General features: G+C 32.9%; 2 protein-coding genes and 1 long non-coding RNA gene across 3 annotated transcripts in view; 1 reads left to right on the forward strand and 2 right to left on the reverse strand.

Annotated features, from left to right (window-relative positions):
• Positions 1 to 20,707, reverse strand: part of LOC132049567 (uncharacterized) — a 98,179-nt gene that overhangs the window by 76,060 nt on the left and 1,412 nt on the right. The window lies entirely within an intron of this gene.
• LOC132049565 (probable serine/threonine-protein kinase PBL11) lies at positions 6,765 to 10,973 on the forward strand. The gene is made up of 6 exons (XM_059440428.1): positions 6,765 to 7,203; positions 8,154 to 8,479; positions 8,992 to 9,127; positions 9,243 to 9,385; positions 9,492 to 9,615; positions 10,324 to 10,973. The coding sequence occupies exons 1-6, from the start codon at positions 7,146 to 7,148 to the stop codon at positions 10,764 to 10,766; spliced, it is 1,230 nt and encodes a 409-aa protein (XP_059296411.1). The 5' UTR covers positions 6,765 to 7,145; the 3' UTR covers positions 10,767 to 10,973.
• Positions 11,760 to 14,425, reverse strand: LOC132049566 (expansin-A3-like). Its single transcript, XM_059440429.1, has 3 exons — positions 14,180 to 14,425; positions 13,183 to 13,498; positions 11,760 to 12,427 (listed from the first exon to the last, which is right to left on the reverse strand). The coding sequence occupies exons 1-3, from the start codon at positions 14,325 to 14,327 to the stop codon at positions 12,118 to 12,120; spliced, it is 774 nt and encodes a 257-aa protein (XP_059296412.1). The 5' UTR covers positions 14,328 to 14,425; the 3' UTR covers positions 11,760 to 12,117.

The raw sequence follows: 20,707 nt of genomic DNA on the forward strand, positions 1-20,707 counted from the left end.
GGTAAACTTTACATCTGTTAAAATAATGTTGCGAACATACCTTGTCATTATAGAAATTGCATGACCTTTTTTAGGTGTAATTAAATTAAAGTCAATATAGGAGTATATTTGTAATTTTTTTTTTTACCTTCTTTCAACAATTAATTTAAATTTATTGTCTTGATGATTAAATTATTGTTTTGCCTCATATTCTTAGTAAATCTATAACAAAAAATTTATCTGTATTGGATATTTACATCAAATCAATGAATATGTGATATGTGTTTGAATATATATAACTATCAGTAATGATTGTATGTATTCACTTCATTAAATCACTTAATTATGATGAATTATATTAATTTAATGCAAACATCCAATGTGAATAAATATTTATATTAAATCTATCGTAAATGCCCCGAATTATTTAGAAATTCTAATAATAGTGTCATAACTCTGGAACGATCTCTTTAGCACTCTTATTTCGTTTGGATAAATCCTAATTGCGTGACGTGCTTGCGTTTTACTCTTGAGTCTTGACTTTTTAGTTTTTAGCCTTTCGTCATTGATTATTAGGAAAAAAATGAAAGTAGATCACCGTCTAATAATTAATAAAATAGGACAACAACTATGCGACTTGTGACAAAAAAGAATAAAAGAAACTGACTTTAGTTGGTAAACGTTTTCTATTTTGGTTATTAACATTTTAGTTTTGTTTATGATTTACAGAATTATGTTTTTTTTGTTATTTAGTTGGTGGATTATTAGGTGTATATATTACTAATATAATATGAGGAAATAGCATTTTTCATCCCTCAATTATTGGTGAATTTCAGTTTTGATCTTTATAGTATGTGCTAGGCACTTTTAACTTCAATTTATAAAATGAGCGATATTGATCCCTTTATATAGAAAATATGTCAGATTGAACTATTTTTAGAATTATTATACCCTTAAAAGATAGAGTAATAGAATAAATTTAACATAACAAGTGGTTAATCGGTCAAATAATGTATTATGGTACTCGCACTGTTTCAATCAGTTTTTTAGGTTACTATTTGAATAGTCAAATGATATTCTTTTTCATCATATTTTTTCAAATACTTTCTAAATATTTTGATTGTTAACTATTCAGAATTTATAATCTTCTATGTAGTTTTTAAGTATGCAAATTTTATTTTCAAAAAATTGAAGATTTGGTGTCTGAATTCAAATGCAACATTAATTAGTTTAACTCTCGTACTCCGAATCAAGATACATAAATTAAAACATAAGGGATATATAATTCTTCAAATTTATGAAGATCCACAAGCGAAAAGATCCTATGGGCACGTAATTCTTTAAATGCAAGAGAAATGAACCTTTGACATGATATGAGAATGTGCATGTAGCCACCAGTGCACAAAAGTGTTCTCCTAAACTTGAATCACACACTTCATATTTAAGCAATAATAAAACTATGCATGATCTATAGAGAAGGGAGCATACATTCATGTGCTCATGCCCCTTCACATAAATCCGCCACTGTCTTAAGTTCATATGTCTACCATAAAGTAGCAAACACTTGTTCGTATAAAAATACTATAGTAGTATTTATCTTCCAAAATAGTACTAGGTACTGTATTTTTGTTCAAAAGAAAACTATACACTGCTTTTTCACGTGTTTATCTTTTTGCAACTGATGAAATACGGGGGTAACAGGGAATTCACCTTTTAAAATCAAACTTTTCACTTTTGAGAGGGCAAAGCCTAGTCCAGTGACGTGTGACCAGTGAAAGCAAATTTCGAGGTGGTTTTTGGAAAAAGAGTACTATTACTCCCTTTTACTCTCTATATCAATTTATGTAGCACTTTTCATTTTCTGTTGTTCAAACTATATGATCTTTGATCAATATTTTAAAATATATTTTTTTGTCAAATTGATATGAGAAAAGTTACAAATTATAGTACTTTTCATGTAAATTTCAAATATATAAATTTTAATCTTAAAATATTAAGTTAATCTAATTCAATTTAGCTTCAAAGTTTAATCAAATTGACTCTCTAAAAGCGAAAAGTGTCACATAAATTGGGACGGAGGGAATATCTCTATGTGATATTTTTTGCTTTCCGAATTCAAATACCTAAACTTTGATCAATATTTGAAGTTGTATTTTTTCACCAAATTGATACGAGAAAAATTGAAACTTATAGTATTTTTTCTATAGTAATCAAATATATAAATTTTAATCTTAAAATATTGAGTTAATCTAATCCAATTTAGCTTCAAAGTTTATTCAAATTGACTTTTAAAAAGCGAAGAATATCAAATAAATTGGGCAGAAGGAGTGTTAGTCTTTGTTTTTTAAATATTGAGATAGTGGATAAAACACCATACACTATTATGTATTTATTAGTTTTATATTTAAATTATGTCTTGTATACGTTATGGTGTTACACCTGAACTATAATTTCAAAATGCTAAAAAATAAACTTGCTACATTTTGTGTTTACTCTCCAGGAAAGCCTTTTAAAAGTGACATGTTGACACTATACTCATTTGTGAAACTAGAATTTCTAAAATATAAGTGCACCACTAAAAAAAAAAAAAAATGTATTAAGTAAAAATTGATCCCTGGTTCTCAAGATAAATATTTCTAACATTAACCAAGTGCATCATTTTGTCCTCTTGTAGCGTAAGTATAAGTAGACAATTTTATACCAATTTTATAAAATATATACATAAAATAAGTAATTTTACGAAGGGACCACGAGTTTACGAGACCCAATTTAATACATAAATTCGGCCCTGACCATACTTGTTATTTAATTATTATTTTTTAAGTTTAATTTATTATTTATGATTTTATTTTTGATATAAACTTTAATTAAATAAGTAATACAGCATACTGCTGATCGTTGAGGATTGCTACTAGAGTTATCAGCGTGAGACCCGCAGCACCAGACTCCATTTCCCTTTATTATTTATGTCTTTTACTTTCCGATGTATTGTCGTTTCAGATTTGTATTTCTCATATTAGTAGCTCTTATACGTACGACATCAGGTCCTGCGAGGTGTGCTGTTTTGTTTTAGACTACTTTTGGTTATGAAACATTGTTATTGATTTTTATATTTTGTTTTCACTTTACTTCTCACTCAGTAAATGGTTAAAAGGACTTAAAATTGAATTCGGGTTCGCCTACCGGGTCGGGTAGATGTCATCACGGTTATCTCAATTGTGACAGAAAAACAAAAGTAAAAAGTTAAAATGAAAGGGAAAAAAAAAGTAAAGAGAAAACCATAAGAACATTATTTTTGTTCCATTTTGTTGACAGGTTCTTGATTTTAAAGAAATTGAAGTAAAGCATCTCCCATTTGATTCAGTTTCACCGTGTATTTAGTCTATAATCTTTGATTTCATCGTGTCTAGAGTTGAAAGAGAGAGATAAATATTTCAAATGTAAATTCACATTACATACCCCAAAAAAAAAAAATCAGATTTACACTGACGAGGATGAGGAAAAAGACATCATTTTTATATAAAAAGAGAAGGAACTAAAAAAAAAAAAAAAAAAAAAAAAACACTAAAAAGTAGAAAATAGATTTCCTGACTTAATTAAAAAGCGATTTACGTGGCTTTTTTTGCATCTCATGTACCTCCAAGGAGGTGTTAACACACACTTTGCCACCTGTCAAGTCAGGAGTTTTAACATTTGAATAGAATTTGAGGGTTAATGCAAACAAGATATAATTTAAATATGAAATTGATAGGTAGTTCTGAGGAGTTTTCTCTTAAATATTTATTGTTTTTATAAATATTACTCCTTTATATTTGTGGTCCTTTTTTGCTGGGAGAAAGAAAAATTTTGTGCGTAACAGTTGGCTCTATTTTCTGCCGAACAGTTGGAGCATGTCGTTAGTTAGTAGTCAAAAAACCAGTCGCTGTTTTGCTTCATGTGCCATCAATTTATTAGGCTACTAGACGCTTAAACTGTTCTATTTTTATCTTAAAGTGTTGGGGTCTTTAATTGGTAGGAGGGATTAAGAAAATAATTTTCATATAACTAATGCATCATTTGATTGAATGTATGAGCAAAAATATTCTCTGACGACATAAGCAATGTATGTTTTATATTAAATTAGGCAAAATACATCAAATCCATCCCAAACTATACCCAAAATGTCGAGTTCACACTCAAATTATACAGGCGATCTATTACACACCTGAACATCTAAAAACTGAATTTATTATCACCTCAATACACATATTACCAGTTGCATAAAGGGAGGTGTGATACACTCGCTGCCACATCAGCGACACGTTGGATATCTTTTAAATTTTAATTTTATGTTATTTTCCTTTTAATTATTCATTTGATTTCCTATTGTTAGTTATATGTACCCCAATTAATTTCTAATTAGCCATAAAATCCTCCCATAATTACATCTTCTCAATCATTAAACCATCTCACCACCCCATTTTACTAGAACCACCATATCCGCCACCACCCCCACCACCAATTTCACCACAACCATATCCGCCATCACCAAATTTGCCACCACCAATTTCACTACCACCACAATCAATTTCACCACCACCATATACATCATCACCATCAAACCTACCATCAAACCCACCACCACAAAATAAAAAAATTAACCACAAATTTCACCACCCACAACCAAATCAACCATTAAATCGCTTCACAACTACTGCCACTATAAGAAATTGCAAACAATCACCATAAATTCAAAATTACCGCCATTAAACCACCACCATTTGCTGCCCGCCAACCAAATCCACCACTGAATTTACAAATCATTATTGATGATTTTTAACAATGTAATATTAAGAACAGGTTAAAGTGAGAGAAAAATAAAAGAAATTGAAGATTGATCGGAAAAAATGGAAGCTTGCCGGAAAAAATTTCCGGCCAAGATCTGTTACACTATTTTCATATGATGACAATGAAGATTCTTGTCCTACAAATCTTATAGGAAGAATAATCCAAATCAGAATTCAAGAATCCTTTTACGAACAAAAAAAAAATGAAAAGACAAATTTTAAAAATAGAAGTGCAATTGAAAGAAAAAGGTCAATTTATTAGAAGAAGAGGAATTGGTGGTGAACGGTGAAGAAGAGGAATTGGTATTGGTATTTTGATTTTGGTGGTGGTGGGTTTAATGGTAGCTATTGAAATTAGTGGAGGTGGTGGCTATTGAAATCTAGTGTTGGTGATATATATGGTGAAGAAGGTGGAGGGGAAAGGGGGCGGCGTGGTGGTGGTCAAATTTGGGGCTAGGGCTGGGGGTGGCGTGAGGGTGGAGGAGGTGGGGGGGAGGGGGCAGCATGTTAAATGAAAAAGAAAAAGAAAAAGAAGAAGAAGGGGAGCGGGTGAGCGTGTGCAGTGAAGAAGAAAGGAAGGAGAAAGGGAAGGTTGGGTTGGGGATTATAAAAAAATATTTTTTTTATTAAAAAAAGAAAATAATAAATAAATTTTAACTAAAATGCGCTTCTTTTTTAATTATTTTTATAATTTATGCCACATCAGCTTGTAGGGTGGTATAGTTTGGGGTGGAATTGATGTATTTTGCCTATTAAATTATGGGGATGCGAGAATATATTTGCTTATATTATTGACCAAACAGAAATTTGTGTGATTTTATATATATGATATAATATGTCATAAGATATATTTGTTACAATAACAAAAGAATTAAAGACAACAATGCCCTCGACGAACGTAATTTTTTTTTGATGACATGGGAACCAGCAGAAATCTCCTGCTGTCGTAGGCAGGGGGTTTCGAACTTGAGACCTCCATTATGAGAGGTCCATGCTCAACCAACTGAGCCACCCTTCTTTGGTAGTTTACATAATATTTCTTGTATTATTATGCACCGCATAACTACTATATGCACATTGCAATCCATGCATTACAATTTCTACCATACTAATCCCTACATTATAATACATATATTACTAATTCATGCATAACTTGCTTCTAGACCAAATGATGCTTAAGAATTTAAGTTCTATAAATTGACATTTCAAAAAATATTACACCATCAAATTATTTAATACTTTAAAAATAAATGCTTAATTTGTTATAACACTTTAAATTATATAATGATGATGTAACATTCTGTACAGTACTAGAACTTCAATGAAGAGCACATTTTTGTTTATAGAAACTATGGAAGCAAGCAAGGCATTTTTTTTCAGGCCTTAAACTTATGCTATAGTACTAAATAATCAAATCCTAAATATGACTGCTAAGCGAGAATCTAGCAACCTAGACATACCAAAATAAGACAAAAGTCCAACAGCTAAGCAACAACAGATAATGTTGAAACTAAGTTCAGCCATTAACAGTCTTTTGGTTTTTGGTTTGATTATTATTTTTATTTTTTATTTTTTTTTGGTTGTTGTTGAAAGAGAACTAAAACAACAAGAAACTAGTCCAAAATTAAGTGATGGAATGAGACCGCAACAACAGCTCCTTCACCACGCGAATAAATCTTTAGATGGCATGTGTGAATGCATTCAAAGCGAGACTCTTTAACTAAACGTTAAATTGGCTAAACTGTCAGCAACTGAATTAACCTCCATGTAAATATGAGCAATAGATACCACTCAATGCGGTTGACAATATCATCGGATGAGGCACAAATTATTAATTTGATCAAGTAGTAAAGTCCCCTGTTTAATTTTTCAGTCTTTTTTGGTTGCTTTTTCCTTCCTACTCTGACCTGCTGCCAGTAAAGACAAAGAAGCTAAAAAGTAAGTCAACCATCTATATGGCTTTCCTTTTTCACCAACAAAAAGGTCCAAAAAAGACATCATCTCACAAGTACTGAGTTATATAGAGAGTCAAGAAAGCAATAAAACCCCCTTTTTCCCGGTCCTTTTATCTCCGGCTTTCTTGTCATAATTTCTTTTCATACATAGCCACAAGTGGGGTTAAACAATTACAGCCCAGTTCATTAGAAAGTGTCAATCTTTTTTGTTGTCATATTCTTGAAGTAGAGAAAAAGGAAGTTTCTTTGGTTCACATTAGATCTGGGGTTCACGGATTTTCTGAGGTTTGTATTGAAGTAGCAAAAATGAAAACTTGAGTTTTGCTATTTGTGTGGTGGCTATTTGAGCTAAAAATATTGCATCTTTTTTGAGGTTCTTGCTTTAATGGGGATTTGTCTGAGCAACCAAATCAAGGCTGAGACCACACTTTATACTGCTTCAGGTATAAGTTCACTTTTTATTTTTTTATTTATTTTGGGAAGGTATAATTTGTTAGCTCTAGTATTGTTACTTCTTTATCCTAGTACAGTAGCAAGAGTTTGATGTAAATGAGTAATTTTGGTGAGTTCAAGTCTTTGCTTACTTCAAAAAATTGAAGAATCAAAAGACAAAACAGAAAAAAAAAAAATTACAGAGGAGAAGGAGAACAATGGAGACTAAATACATCCAGGGTGTGTTGTGTTTGGTATGGAGGAAAATATTTTCTGGAACATTTTTTCCAATTTACTTATGTTTGGTTGGTCAAAATTATTGGAAAACATTTTCCTTAAATATGATGAAAATGACTTGCTTAGTGGAAATAGGGAAAACTAGTTCCATGAGTAGCATTCCACATTAATTGTTCCCTTCCACCTTCAACACCCCCCATCCCCACACTCCTACCACGCCCTACCCCTGTAGTGTTTGGAAGATTATATACAAATGTTTTTGGGGCGGCATTTTCTGCTTACTTACCAAACACTAAAAATAAGTAAGAAAACCACTTTATCTTCCTGAATACGCTTTCCAAGAAAACATTTTCCTTAGTACCAAACAGACCCCCAGAAGCAAAATTTGTTTCTGGTCACTGTCAAGTTTTATTGGTAACTAATGTATTGTACAACAAAACAGACCCCCAGAAGCAAAATTTGTTTCTGGTCACTGTCAAGTTTTATTGGTAACTAATGTATTGTCTGAGTATTTATTTGCAAACTGCAAAGAAGGTTAAATTTACTTGTGCTTCAAAGAGCAGGAAAGAAATAGTACCTATGAAAAGGTTTCTGTTGTATGTATGGAAATTTGCTCGGCCTGTGAAGGTCAGTAGTAGTAATTGCTTTCTAGTTTTGGATGTACATCTTCATTTCATTTTCTTTACTGTCTTTTGATTGCAATATTATAAATGGATTGTTTTAGGGTTGGGTTCAAGAAATGCCAGTGGAAATGGTACTGATACTAGTAATTCGAATAGCAAACGCTCATCAGCTTCTGTACCCCCAACTCCACGGAGTGAGGGTGAGATCTTGCAGTCCTCCAACTTGAAGAGCTTCACTTTCGGTGAACTCCGATCTGCAACCAGAAATTTCCGCCCTGACAGTGTAGTAGGAGAAGGAGGTTTCGGTTCGGTTTTCAAAGGGTGGGTCGATGAGCATACTCTTGCAGCATCAAAGCCCGGCATGGGAATTGTGATAGCAGTGAAAAAGTTAAACCAAGAAGGTTGGCAGGGACACCGGGAATGGCTGGTGAGTAGAAGCTTTTGTTTTACTTGGAGTTGCTCCACAGCTGGCGTTAATTTTATTTTTATTTTTAAAAACATTGTCGATACTGTGAATCATTGTTCCGTGGGCTTATTTGCACGGTTTATTCTTTAAAACACACTCATTCGTCCCAATTTATGTGGTGGTGTTTGACTGGGTACAAAGTTTAAGAACGAAAGGAAGACTTTTGAAGCTTGTGGTCTAAAATAAGTCGTAAATATTTGTGTGGAAATAAATCATCTCATTAAGGGTAACTGACTAAAAATGAAAGAATGTCACATAAATTGGGACAGAGGGAGTATTTATTTCTGGACTTTGCTAGGTAACCTCATACATAGATTTGGAAAATTTACTACTCTGATCATTAAAATCGTGATGAATGGGATGACTTGATTTGCATCGATCTAGCTCTCAGTCCTTATATAGCATTTTGCTACAAATTACTTCTACTTATTATATGTAATGTAGCTTATATTCTCAACCTTACAAATTTGCAGGCTGAGATCAATTATCTTGGGCAACTACAGCATCCAAATCTTGTAAAATTGATCGGTTATTGCTTAGAGGAAGATCACAGGCTCTTGGTCTATGAGTTCATGCCTAAGGGTAGCATGGAGAATCATCTATTTAGGAGTAAGTTCTTCCTCTTTTTCATATTTTTCCACCTGCGTAATTATTTATGGACTATGGTTCATCCGCACAAGCCGGTAGAGTCCTACATAATATGCGGTTTTTTTATTTGAATCAGGAGGTTCATACTACCAACCACTTTCTTGGAGCCTTCGTATGAAAGTTGCGCTTGGCGCTGCTAGGGGACTTGCATTTCTTCATAATGCTGAAACAAAAGTTATTTATAGAGACTTCAAGACCTCTAATATTCTGCTGGATTCGGTATGTGAATATCATCTCAAAGTGTCACTTTACACTGTCTGTCGAAGTTTTTCATGTTTTCAGATACTTATTTTTCTTGCACTCAATATTGTGCATACATCAACAGGACTACAACGCAAAGCTTTCTGATTTTGGGTTGGCCAGAGATGGTCCGACGGGTGATCAGAGCCATGTGTCTACTAGGGTTATGGGAACTTATGGATATGCTGCTCCAGAGTATTTATCCACAGGTTTGTCTCCATGCTACCCAGTTCTACTTCAAATTCACCATCTGATGGTGTGACAAAAAATATGCAAATATTATGCATATGTACAGTGCATGACAACAGCTAACATGTAATCTTACATGAGCATAGCTCATAATATTAATCTAGCATGAAGTATGATGCCTAATATTGCCTATAACATTAATTTAGCATGAAAAAATGCTCCAGTACTCATGACACAGAATGTAGCACATAAAGCATGAATGTCTATAACAACCTGTACCCAGTATAGACTGTATAACCTCGGTATCCACATTGTACTTGTCACCTCACATGTACCCCATATACATAGTATATGTAAAACAATATCAATTTGGGAAAATCCCCTCAGTTAGTTCCTTTTACACGGGTCAGTTTACAGAAGATGAACTTCATGTGTACATTTTCATCTACTGATATCATCCTGTTTATTGTATCTGGATTAGAGTTCATATGATTTGACGAGAGTACTAGAACAGATGAACAGGGTCTTTTTTATAAATTAAAATTTAGTATTAATTCAATGAACTACACTTACATTTTATTTCACCTCATAAATGTGATAAAAGTGATCATGCTCTTGAGACATGAAATTTTGACAGGGTTGTTTCCTATTTTTATGAGCAGTCACATATTAGTACATGTTATAATGCAACCAACTTCTGAGCTGATTACTTTTCTCTTTTATGGAAGGCCATCTTACTGCCAAGAGTGACGTATACAGCTTCGGGGTAGTTCTATTAGAAATTCTATCTGGTAAGAAAGCGATAGACAAGAATCGACCCACGGGGGAACACAGTCTCGTTGATTGGGCAAAACCTTATTTGACCAACAAACGTAGAGTTTTCCGTGTTCTAGACTCCCGTCTCGAAGGACAATATTCGCTCAGTCATGCCATAAAGGTTGCCATCCTGGCTCTTCAATGCATATCGATGGACCCTAGGTCAAGGCCAACTATGAACGAAGTGGTAACAGCTCTAGAACAGCTTCAGCAGTCCGTGAAAAATGATAAAAAGGACCGGCAGGTAAATCAGCATAACCGATCAAGTTTTGCGCTCAAGAAGTCCCGCAGAAATAGTGCTGAAGAGATCCCCGTGAAGGCAAAGTATCCAAGACCTTCACTGTCACTTTTTTGATAAAAAGAGGAAAGAAAGTTTTTGGTGTTCCGGTTACTAGCTAGCACTCTTTTCTTCAAGAAATTCTAGCATATAACTAAGAGAAAATGCCTCCACAAAGATGTACAGCTTGTCCCACTTCTATTTTTGAGTTTTAGTCTGTTGGATAATGGTTGAACTATGGATTTGTGCGTATCAATTTATTAGTTATGGAAGTTTTACCTGCTATGTTAGTGTTCTGTCTGAAATCTTAATATTTCTTCTTGTTTTATGCATCATGGTCCTTGAAATGTACATGTAGGATTACAGTAAACAGTGTAACCGGAAAATTTTGAATCCATAGTCAAAATTCGCCAACAGAATTTAGCACTTTTTTGAATGGAAGAATTGATAATTAAGATGATTATTTTCTATTACAAATGCACAAGAAATTTGTGCATGCATCGAAGCTTTAAAATTGTCTGGTGTATGGAAATTTTGGTACAGTTATTTAGAGGAACTAGTGGGTCACTTCCAGGGGCGAATTTAGGTAGGAAACATGGGTCACGTGAACACAAGGTCACCTGACTAAATTCGGTATATTATGTATATTATTCTTAAAATATATCTAATATTAACTGAAGGAACACATGGTCAAACAAGATTGAGTGGAGCACTAGTTAAGTGCTGACCTTAATCCCTTAAGGTCCTGGGATCAAACCCAACTAAATGCACTTTTGCATCCTTTTTTCTTTTTCTTTTTTTAAAAAAATCTTAGTAGCAATGGTGAACTCATCCTCTTAAAATTTTGGATTCGCCTGGTCACTTCCCTTTATGTTTTCCATCCATCATGTTACCTAAACGAACTTTTAATAAGCGAATACCAATATTAATTGAATTCAATCCTAAAAGTTAACTCATGAAATGAAGATTGCTCAAAATCATATAGGGAGATCAAAGTTTCACATCCCGCCAGAAATAAAATCGCCAGCACACCACACGTATCCAGAAACTATAAAGGAGACAATATAATGTAATATTCGTATTCATAATTCATAGACAATTATATGATGTTCCCATTACACATAAGTTATTAGCAGTAATTGTCAATAGAGCTGCGGGCTACATTTTCATGATCCTAGTGTTGATCCTTCTGCAGCCACATCAGCATCTATAAATAAACCTTCCATTTTCACCAACACTTACACATCATCACTAAAAGTAAAAAGCAAAAGATAAAAATTGCAAAATATAAAAAGGAAATTAAACTATTTCCTCAAATACCTATAATTTCTCCCATTAAAAAAGAGAAAAACTGAAGGTGGGGAAAAGTGTATACAAAGTATAAGTAGTATTTAGGATCAATTTGTGCTTTATCTTTATTTAATTTAAGTTAAACTCGGAAATTTTTGCCCTCATAAGTCTGGCCAAACTGCCAATTAGATGGTGCCACGTTGTATGCTGTAACATAGCGATGGTCACTAGTTTTGACTTTAAAGGAAAGTGCTTGACCATCAAGCAAAGCATTGGATTGCCAATTTTGACCCCAATTTCGACTCATAACAATCCATTTTGTGTTAGTACCTTTGACCTGAACTTGTTGAATGTCACCAGCACCTGCCACGTTAGTCACTGTGATCATGTTGAAGTAACGGAAACCGTTGATCGAGAATCTTATTCCTCCTTGTTTTTTGCATGGAACCCTGCCAAAAATAGTAAGGAAAATTGTTAGTATAAGTGGAGAACCAAGCTATAACGTGATGAGCATTTAAAGCTTGTAAGTACTACTGGAATAGAAATATAGAATATTGTTAAGAGTATTTAGTACTTTGTGGTAGTTAGTGCCAATGTCATATAGATTTGTCGATATAATTTTTTATTTACACTATCAGTTTCATAAAGATATTTAAGGGAAACCTCCTTAAAATGTGTTCGAGTACCTTAGCAGGATAGATATCTACAAAAAGCTGAAGAGTAGTGACAACAAGTGAATGAGCTCAGTAGCTCCTCATACAAAATAATTGACTCTAGATATATGATAATATAGGAAGACAAAATTATTCACATTCATTTTAATGATTCGAGGCGAAATGAAAATCAAATTTGCGATCTTGAGGATAAAACATGTTATCTGATACAACAGATAAAGTTAGCCTACCGATCTAAGAAAAACCTTACACGGGTCGTATATATAACTTAAACTCTTTATTTATATATTTTTAATTTGAAAAATACATAGTGCATCTAGCACGATTACACCAATTAAATTAAACGATTGACTTAAGTTATACTATACACTATAAGGTAAATAACTTTCTATACTATAATTAAATCTTCAAACCTATAATAATAGGTTAGTTATCATTTTATCATATTACAATTAATGTTTACTATAAGATCTTACCTAAATAACTGGACGACCTGATTATATAAATATTTAAAAGTCAACTTGACTAACCTGCGATAGGTAACTGGGACAATGCCAGCAACGTATTGAGCGATTTTGAGGAACACAGGCATGGAAAGGTCGAAATGAGGACGGGGCGGGTTGCACCACCCACCATTATCATTTGGCAAAGCAAAGTTTGGCGGACAGAAGTTTGTACCAGTCACAAGAATGGATGGCTTTCCAGGGGTGCACCATTTTCCATCAGTGCACTTTATCTCAAAGCAGGCACCACAACTCAGTCCACTGTTGAAAAGAGCTGTGCTTAGTGCTGCATTGTTCACTCCGTATCCTGTGCTGTGCAAATTTCCATACCCACAAGCACCACCTGTTGGGAAAGAATAAACAACAGATTAATGAATTTAATTTTTTATATAAGGGTGTTTTGCAAGAATGACCATGGTTGTTCATCATGCATAAGTTGTGGGCATAAATTAGTTTATAATCTATGAAGCAGGAGTTTAGGACATTTTAATAAGTTAGAGATAGTGAACATGGATCAATTGACAAGAAGTCATGCCCTATAGGAAAATGTTATCTGTGTTCTTTCAATTGTACACAAGTCAATATAATTGCAACTCCAGTCTAATCGACAACACATGATTGCACTATCTTTACTCACTAACTTCTTGAAATATCCCGATGATGTGCCGCACAGGCAAAATCATTCTTGGCTAGACATGATTGCTCTTACATGATACTTATTACTATATGGTTGCACATTTTCATATTATGTACTTTCTATAATAGACGATTTTTCTCTGCAAAAGTTTAAAACTAACTTACGTGCTTACTGTTACAAGAATTTATGCTCGATGGGTAACAACAGTCATTTTTATAGATTTTGTCAAGCAGGGCCAAAATCTCAAAACTACTATTGCTTATACGAATAATATAAAAGAACTTTTACAATATGATAAGTTACCAAAAATATAAATTACATGTAACCATGCGCCCATAGTATACAACATAACACAAATGGAGAGCAAAATAGCAGATATGTACATACCCATGGTGCCAGAGGCATCAGAGCCGCCATAGAAGGTGGCATGGGCGCTCTGCCAGGGGCCCGCGGTATAAATACCGGGGACCTTTGAGTTAACGGCCGTCAAAAAAGAAAGAATAGCAATGCAGAGAATCCATGTTTTTATGGCCATTTTTCTCAGTCACTTAAGAGAGAAGTGCTTGTATGTGAACAGAGAGAGAGAGAGGGAGAGAAGGAGATGGAGAAATATGCTACAATAGGGTTTTGGGAGCCAATGGATAGTAAGGAGGAAAGTGGAGGTACTTATTGGGGGAGTAGAGTCTTTGGAGGTGAAGTAGTCACAAGTGCATGGCTTGTAATTAATGCATTATTTTTCTTAATTATATTAGTACAACTTATTATTTTTATGTCAGAAACGTAGAGTAGCAACATTTATCATGGCATATGGAGTAAGAAGGAAAATACTACACAGTACACACTACATGGTGTTACAAGTATACATGTGAGCTGCACGTGGTGGCGAGGACACCTAGCTTCTAGCACATGATAATGGTAGTGATTTATGCCTAAGTTTATGGCAAACTCCTCAACTTAGACCAATTTTGGTAGGGTTAATGGGCGAACAACAACGCTCATGACCTAGATTGGGGTTCTTCATTGCATTTTGGAGGGGCACCCGTGTAAGATCGATCTAAGTAATTGAGCTTACATCATAATTAAGCGGGAGCTCAGGTTCGCGTTATGATTCTAATTTTTTTAAATTGCAAAAAAAAAAAAAAATGATACTTAAACTTGTTGATTCTAAGTTTCTATGCTAGCGCAAAAAGTTTCTTTAGATAGTAAATGTCAGGGACTCTAGTAAAAGGGTGTTTGTTACTTTAGCTAATAATGCATTTAGAACAAGTTGCTACGAGCTTATAAGCTAGAATATTTTGCACATTTTATAATAATATACACTAATATATGTGGTATCATGCTTCATTTGTAAATTGAGTTACGCACTCCATCACTCACACAAAATTAACAAGAGATTGACAATACAATGGACAGCTGAATGGGTTCCTAAAGATTTTGAGGCCCAAAGGATTGCTTCAAGGCCAAGGAAGAAAGGTGAAATAAACATGGAGAAAAGTTTCTTTTGTAGAGCACTGAGCATATTAACGTAAATTTGAGCGAGGTTCTTTTCTTTTAGTTTCTTTTTTATGTCCTCTGTTTGTCATTAACTATCAATGACTTTTTGCGTAATAAAGGTGTTTGATGTTCCTAGTGTTTTTGCTCCTAAGTACAAATGTAATTTAGATGTGCAAGAAAAGCTAATCATGAAATTACTGCTACCATTTTATTCTTAAATAAAAGTATTGTCTATCATTTAGTTTAACTTATAAGTCTTCAATGACACAAAAATATTACAGTAAAAGATAGGCACGCATCTAAAACTTAATCAACTTTTATCTAAAAGCAAAAGTTGCCGCTTGCTATATACGAGTACAAAATATAGAAAATAGTGCAAAAAAAAAAAAAAAAAAAAAGTTTGCCACCAACCCTTAATCGGAGAAGGTAGAATTAAAGCTAATCATGATTATAGCTAAGGCAAATCAATGCATGTTAGTTTCCCACAAAGATCGCTTGCTACCATCAAGACACTATATATCCACCTATTAATTACCTTAGATTTGTCCAAATATGAAAAAAAAAACACTTTCTTACAAAAAATATATAAGTCGTGTAATATGTAAACATATATAACAACCAAGCCTCTGGCTTATCAATTAAAAAAATGGGTGAAAATCACGAAAAGTGAAATTCAAGTTTTAGTACATCAAAGATCAAAATTGCTCGGTAAATATTTCTTCTTATTTAGTTTAGTCTTGGTTGACAAAATTACCATGCGTTTATACTTGTAAAGGTAATGAATATTCATAGAAACAATCAAACTGGCACAAACAGATTCAAATATCACTTGCCATTAAAAATGATATTACCACCTTATAGATATAATGTTTTTTTTGGACATAATCATCTAGTATATTCAAAATGTTTTAATAAATCATTATTTATATATACTACATTTGTTTTTTGACTAATACAAATAACGATTTTTGATTTCTTTGTAAAAGAATAAATCAATTTTTGATAATAAAATGTCATGTCGCAATTTATTTTATTTTTTAAAAAAAAATTATGGAATAAATGACAAAAGTGGAAAACACTCCTAACCATAAATTTTTTCATTCACATGACTCGAATTTGAGACATTTAATTAAGTGTGAAAGGATCCTACGCTACAATTGCTCAATGGTACCAGTTATATACTGCATTTGAGAAATAGAAACGGTGGTACTTAATGGCCACAAACAATGAAGAAACTTTGACCTATTGGTTGGACTACTTTTACCTCCGTTGAACCAAAATTTGACAATTTCTATACAATTTTAGGTTTGCATGTTTATAATTTTAACATCTAAATTTTATAATGATGAATTGACCACCAAAGGGTTTTGACTTCCTCTGTTTAGGTTCTTACTTCTAGAGATCCGAAATCACATGCAAAAAATTATTTATTTTTAGTTATGTTTATTCTTGAAAAAGAAAACCAAATACATTAGTTGAGTGTTGCATACGTATTTCGTACTGTATGCCATGCCACTAATTTAAGTAACCTTCATTAATCACTACATCTAAATCAAGGTGCTTATGCCGCCCAATCATTATCATCACTCCAAGTATATGTTTCTTATTATCACAAGTTGGTACTCCCAAACCCAATTAGTACTCCCTCTTGTCCGTTTTACTTGTCGTGATTACTATAAATAATTAATCCTATATAGTATTTGTCAGTTTAGAAAATCAAGAGAGGATTAATTATTATATTTTTACCTTTACTCTTACTCTAATAAATATGGAGAGAAATTAAAATGGTGAAAATAATAATATTAAATTGAGATCAAAGAATAAATAAGGGTAAAAAGGGTAACTAAGTCAAATTATCCTTTTAATTAGCATTTTTCTATGGGTGTAAAAAGATAAACATGACAAGTAAAATGGACTGGTGGGAGTACATTTTTTCATCGTCTCGCTTTTATTTTTCAGTTAGTTAATTAGTTTTCATCCATTTTTTTAGGTTTAGAAAGCTTTTATTTTGAATTGCAACTCTTCATTCATTTAATGTTTTGAATTAGCAACTCACTTGTTAACTTTTTAATAGTATACATTGTACTATTGTAGTATCCTTGCGCAAAATATCATAGGTGGATCTAGGATTTTAATTTGATGGGTTCAATCTTAAAATTTTTGAGTAATCTGACATTTTGAAGTTTATTGTTTATATATGTGTTGGTGTGTTCGCGTAAAAAATATTGGGTTCAATCGACCACGTAGCTCAAGGCTACATCCGCCAATGCGCAGTACATGTAATTTCCTATTAGTAGTAAATAATGGGAAAAAGTATTAACTTTTTTTTTTTTTTGAATCTTAATTAAATAACAGAAATAGCAAGTAAATGAAACTTGAAAATATCATCGAAATTTGGTTCTGGTTTTCAAAAGACGAATCCTATTAAAAAATTAAATAAAATCCGTCTGTAAGGAATCTTGTCACGGCATGGGTGGAGTACTCAACTGGTAATTCATTAACCTTACAGAGAAAAATAAAAATATAAAAGTTAAGAGTTAATTAGGAGATATCTTGAGCCAGTCATCTAATTGAATGCAGAATTATTTTCATTCATATAGAACAATAAATTAATCATATGTTTTCATTCCTTGCAGAATTATTTTATTAATCACAATTAATTAAAGTTAATGCATTCTCTAAGCAAAGGACGTACTTGAGATTCCACTTGTTCCGTACCACTTTCTTAGCAAGGGAAGGAACGTGTTATAAGTAAAACTTGCTCATAAATTACTCTATTCACATGAGTCATGAGTTGACCTGACCTTTTAAGAGAGAACCATGCTATTAAATTCTCTTAATTTTATTTCTTTTGTGATTTCAAGAAATAGTATAGTTTAAGCACTATATTTTGTTCAAGAGATAACATTGACTTGGTCATGCTAAATAGAAAGAAAAAGAGAAACATTTTGTGATGCCCATGACGGAGGATTGGTCAAGGAGATAAACTGACAGGCTTTTGAAGAAGGGATGACACCTTAGGCGAATCTCACGTCGTAATGAGAGAGAAAGTGAAGTGTTTTATAAGGTATACGACAAGTTCACATGGTATGCACGCTTTTAAACTTGATGATGTCGTGATCGTGACCTAAGGAACAAATCTGGGAAGTCTGTTGGGTCAAAGTGGACAATACGTACGTGTCATGAACTTAAGCTTTAACACATCTTTCACTTTAAAACATAAATTTTTTAATGAATGCATGAGAGGAATGGAAGAAAGTTACACGGGCAAAAGACAGGAAAGTTTGGACAAGAACGTCATGTGAATGGACCTTTCAATAGGACTAGACAGCGAATCACACCAAATGAAAACTTGATTTGTAGTCTGTATTTCCATAGGCTCACATGTATTGAAATTTTCCATATACTAGTACTATTTTTGGAAAATGTGTCGAAATCATCGTTAAGGGGTGAAACTTTAATTGTAATCACAAAAGGAGTTTTAACTTTTCATTGACGTTTTAAAAGACAGTTTCAGGGCTCGTCTCGGGGCTCGCCCCGAGGCTCGGGGCACTTGCAAAACGCCTCGGGGCTCAAGTGCAGCGCTTAGTTCCTCTGAGGCTTACGCCTCAAGCGCCCGACTGTACGCCCTAAACACGCCTAACGCTCAACGCTCGGGGCTCGCCTAACAGTTCTTACACAAATTATATGTTAAATTCTTTAATTAGAATTGTTGACCCTTATAATTCTTTAACAAATGAATGATACTTAATAGTTTTTCATCTATAGAATAAGAAGATTAGGTGTAACTCAAATAACAAGTCATAGTATTGCATACATTTGAGAACATCGTGAGGGTGAATATCACTTTATATATGTCTTTTAAAAATACATAACCGAATTGTACATTTTTAATTGTCATTGGTCTTTTGTTCTATGTATCAAAATTATCATATTTTATTATTTCGCTATTTGAAAGTGATTTTATTTTTATTCATGACGGAGTTACGTTTTAATTATAATACTGAGATAAAATGAATAGTATGATAGCAATGTTGTTATAAGAAATTGTGATTTTTTCATTGTTTGAAAGTTAAGATGTTATAATTTATTTGCATTTCATAATAGCTTTTATTTCATTGTATTGTTTATACGTGTAGAATTATATTATATATAATTACAAGTTGTAAGTGGCATATAATGGATTGCTTTGATTAGTTTTTTTCTGAGGATCAAGCATTATATATATCTTTTATTTTTTATATAATACCTATTTAAAAGTATTTATTGTAATTATATTATTTTATGAAATACTAAAAATTAAATACCCATGGGGCTTACGCCCCGTGCCTCGGGCCTTACGCCTCGCCGAGGCATATGTAAAACGCCCCGCCTTACGCCCCCGCCTTTTAAAACACTGGTGATGAGTTCACCTTTGAGGCTTCCACACTAATGTTCATTAGACGTTCTAAAAATTTATGTGGTGGTCAGTTTTTAAAGTATTCAACTTGTAGTCAGTATTAATAAATTTCAAATAAACCTGCAATTGGCGCGAATGCGCCTCTTTTGGGCTGGTCTTTAGATTTTGCCCCTCAAAATGGTGGTCTTTAATTATTGTCCGTCCGAGCAAAAGCAACATAGTAAAAAGACATTACTACCCCTAACCGTTACATATAAAAAAAATATGGTTATTCAAATCTACCCTTATTCAAATCCTTCCCTTCTTTCATATCGTTAACCCAAACTTCGTTTCCAATTTTTCACATTATTCAAATCGTTGTTTCAAACTTGGCATTTCTCAATTGATTTTTCTTGCTACAACATCGGTAAAAGGTACAAATCTTAATTCAACTCAATTTTAACGATTTTATTGAGTTTAGATTGTTAATATTTGAAAAAAAAAATCATCTTCTACACGATTATTAAACGGTAGCCAGCATAAATTTCGGATTGAACATTGCGCATGATAAAATTAATCAGCAAAATGGAATTGATTGGATTTATTGCTTTGTTCTGATTTTAATTACTTTATACCTTACTTAAATAAGTATACCATGCTTATTTACTTGAAATTGTAATTATAGTAAATTCAATTTAAATCAGACAATGCTTATCGATTTAAACTTGAATTAAGGCAAACTGTGTACAAATTTAGAACAAGTATGCCGAATGAGGCAAAAGTTTAATTTATTTAGGAGTACATTTTGCCGTTAGAGGCAAAAGTCCATTATCATAACCAATACAAAAAGTACTTATGCCGGAGGAGGCAAAAGTTCAATTTTACAAAAGAGTAGAGTATGCCGTTATCGAAAAAATTTACAACAAACTTCATAACAAGTATGCCATAGAGGGCAAAACTTCTGGTTTATATAGAAGTATAAATCGACCATTTTAAATTGAAATAACTATTGCATGGATTTGATTTATATTGCATGAAGATAG

The sequence above is a fragment of the Lycium ferocissimum genome, chromosome 3 (genome assembly GCF_029784015.1).
Source record: "Lycium ferocissimum isolate CSIRO_LF1 chromosome 3, AGI_CSIRO_Lferr_CH_V1, whole genome shotgun sequence".
NCBI classification, from domain to species: Eukaryota; Viridiplantae; Streptophyta; class Magnoliopsida; order Solanales; family Solanaceae; genus Lycium; species Lycium ferocissimum.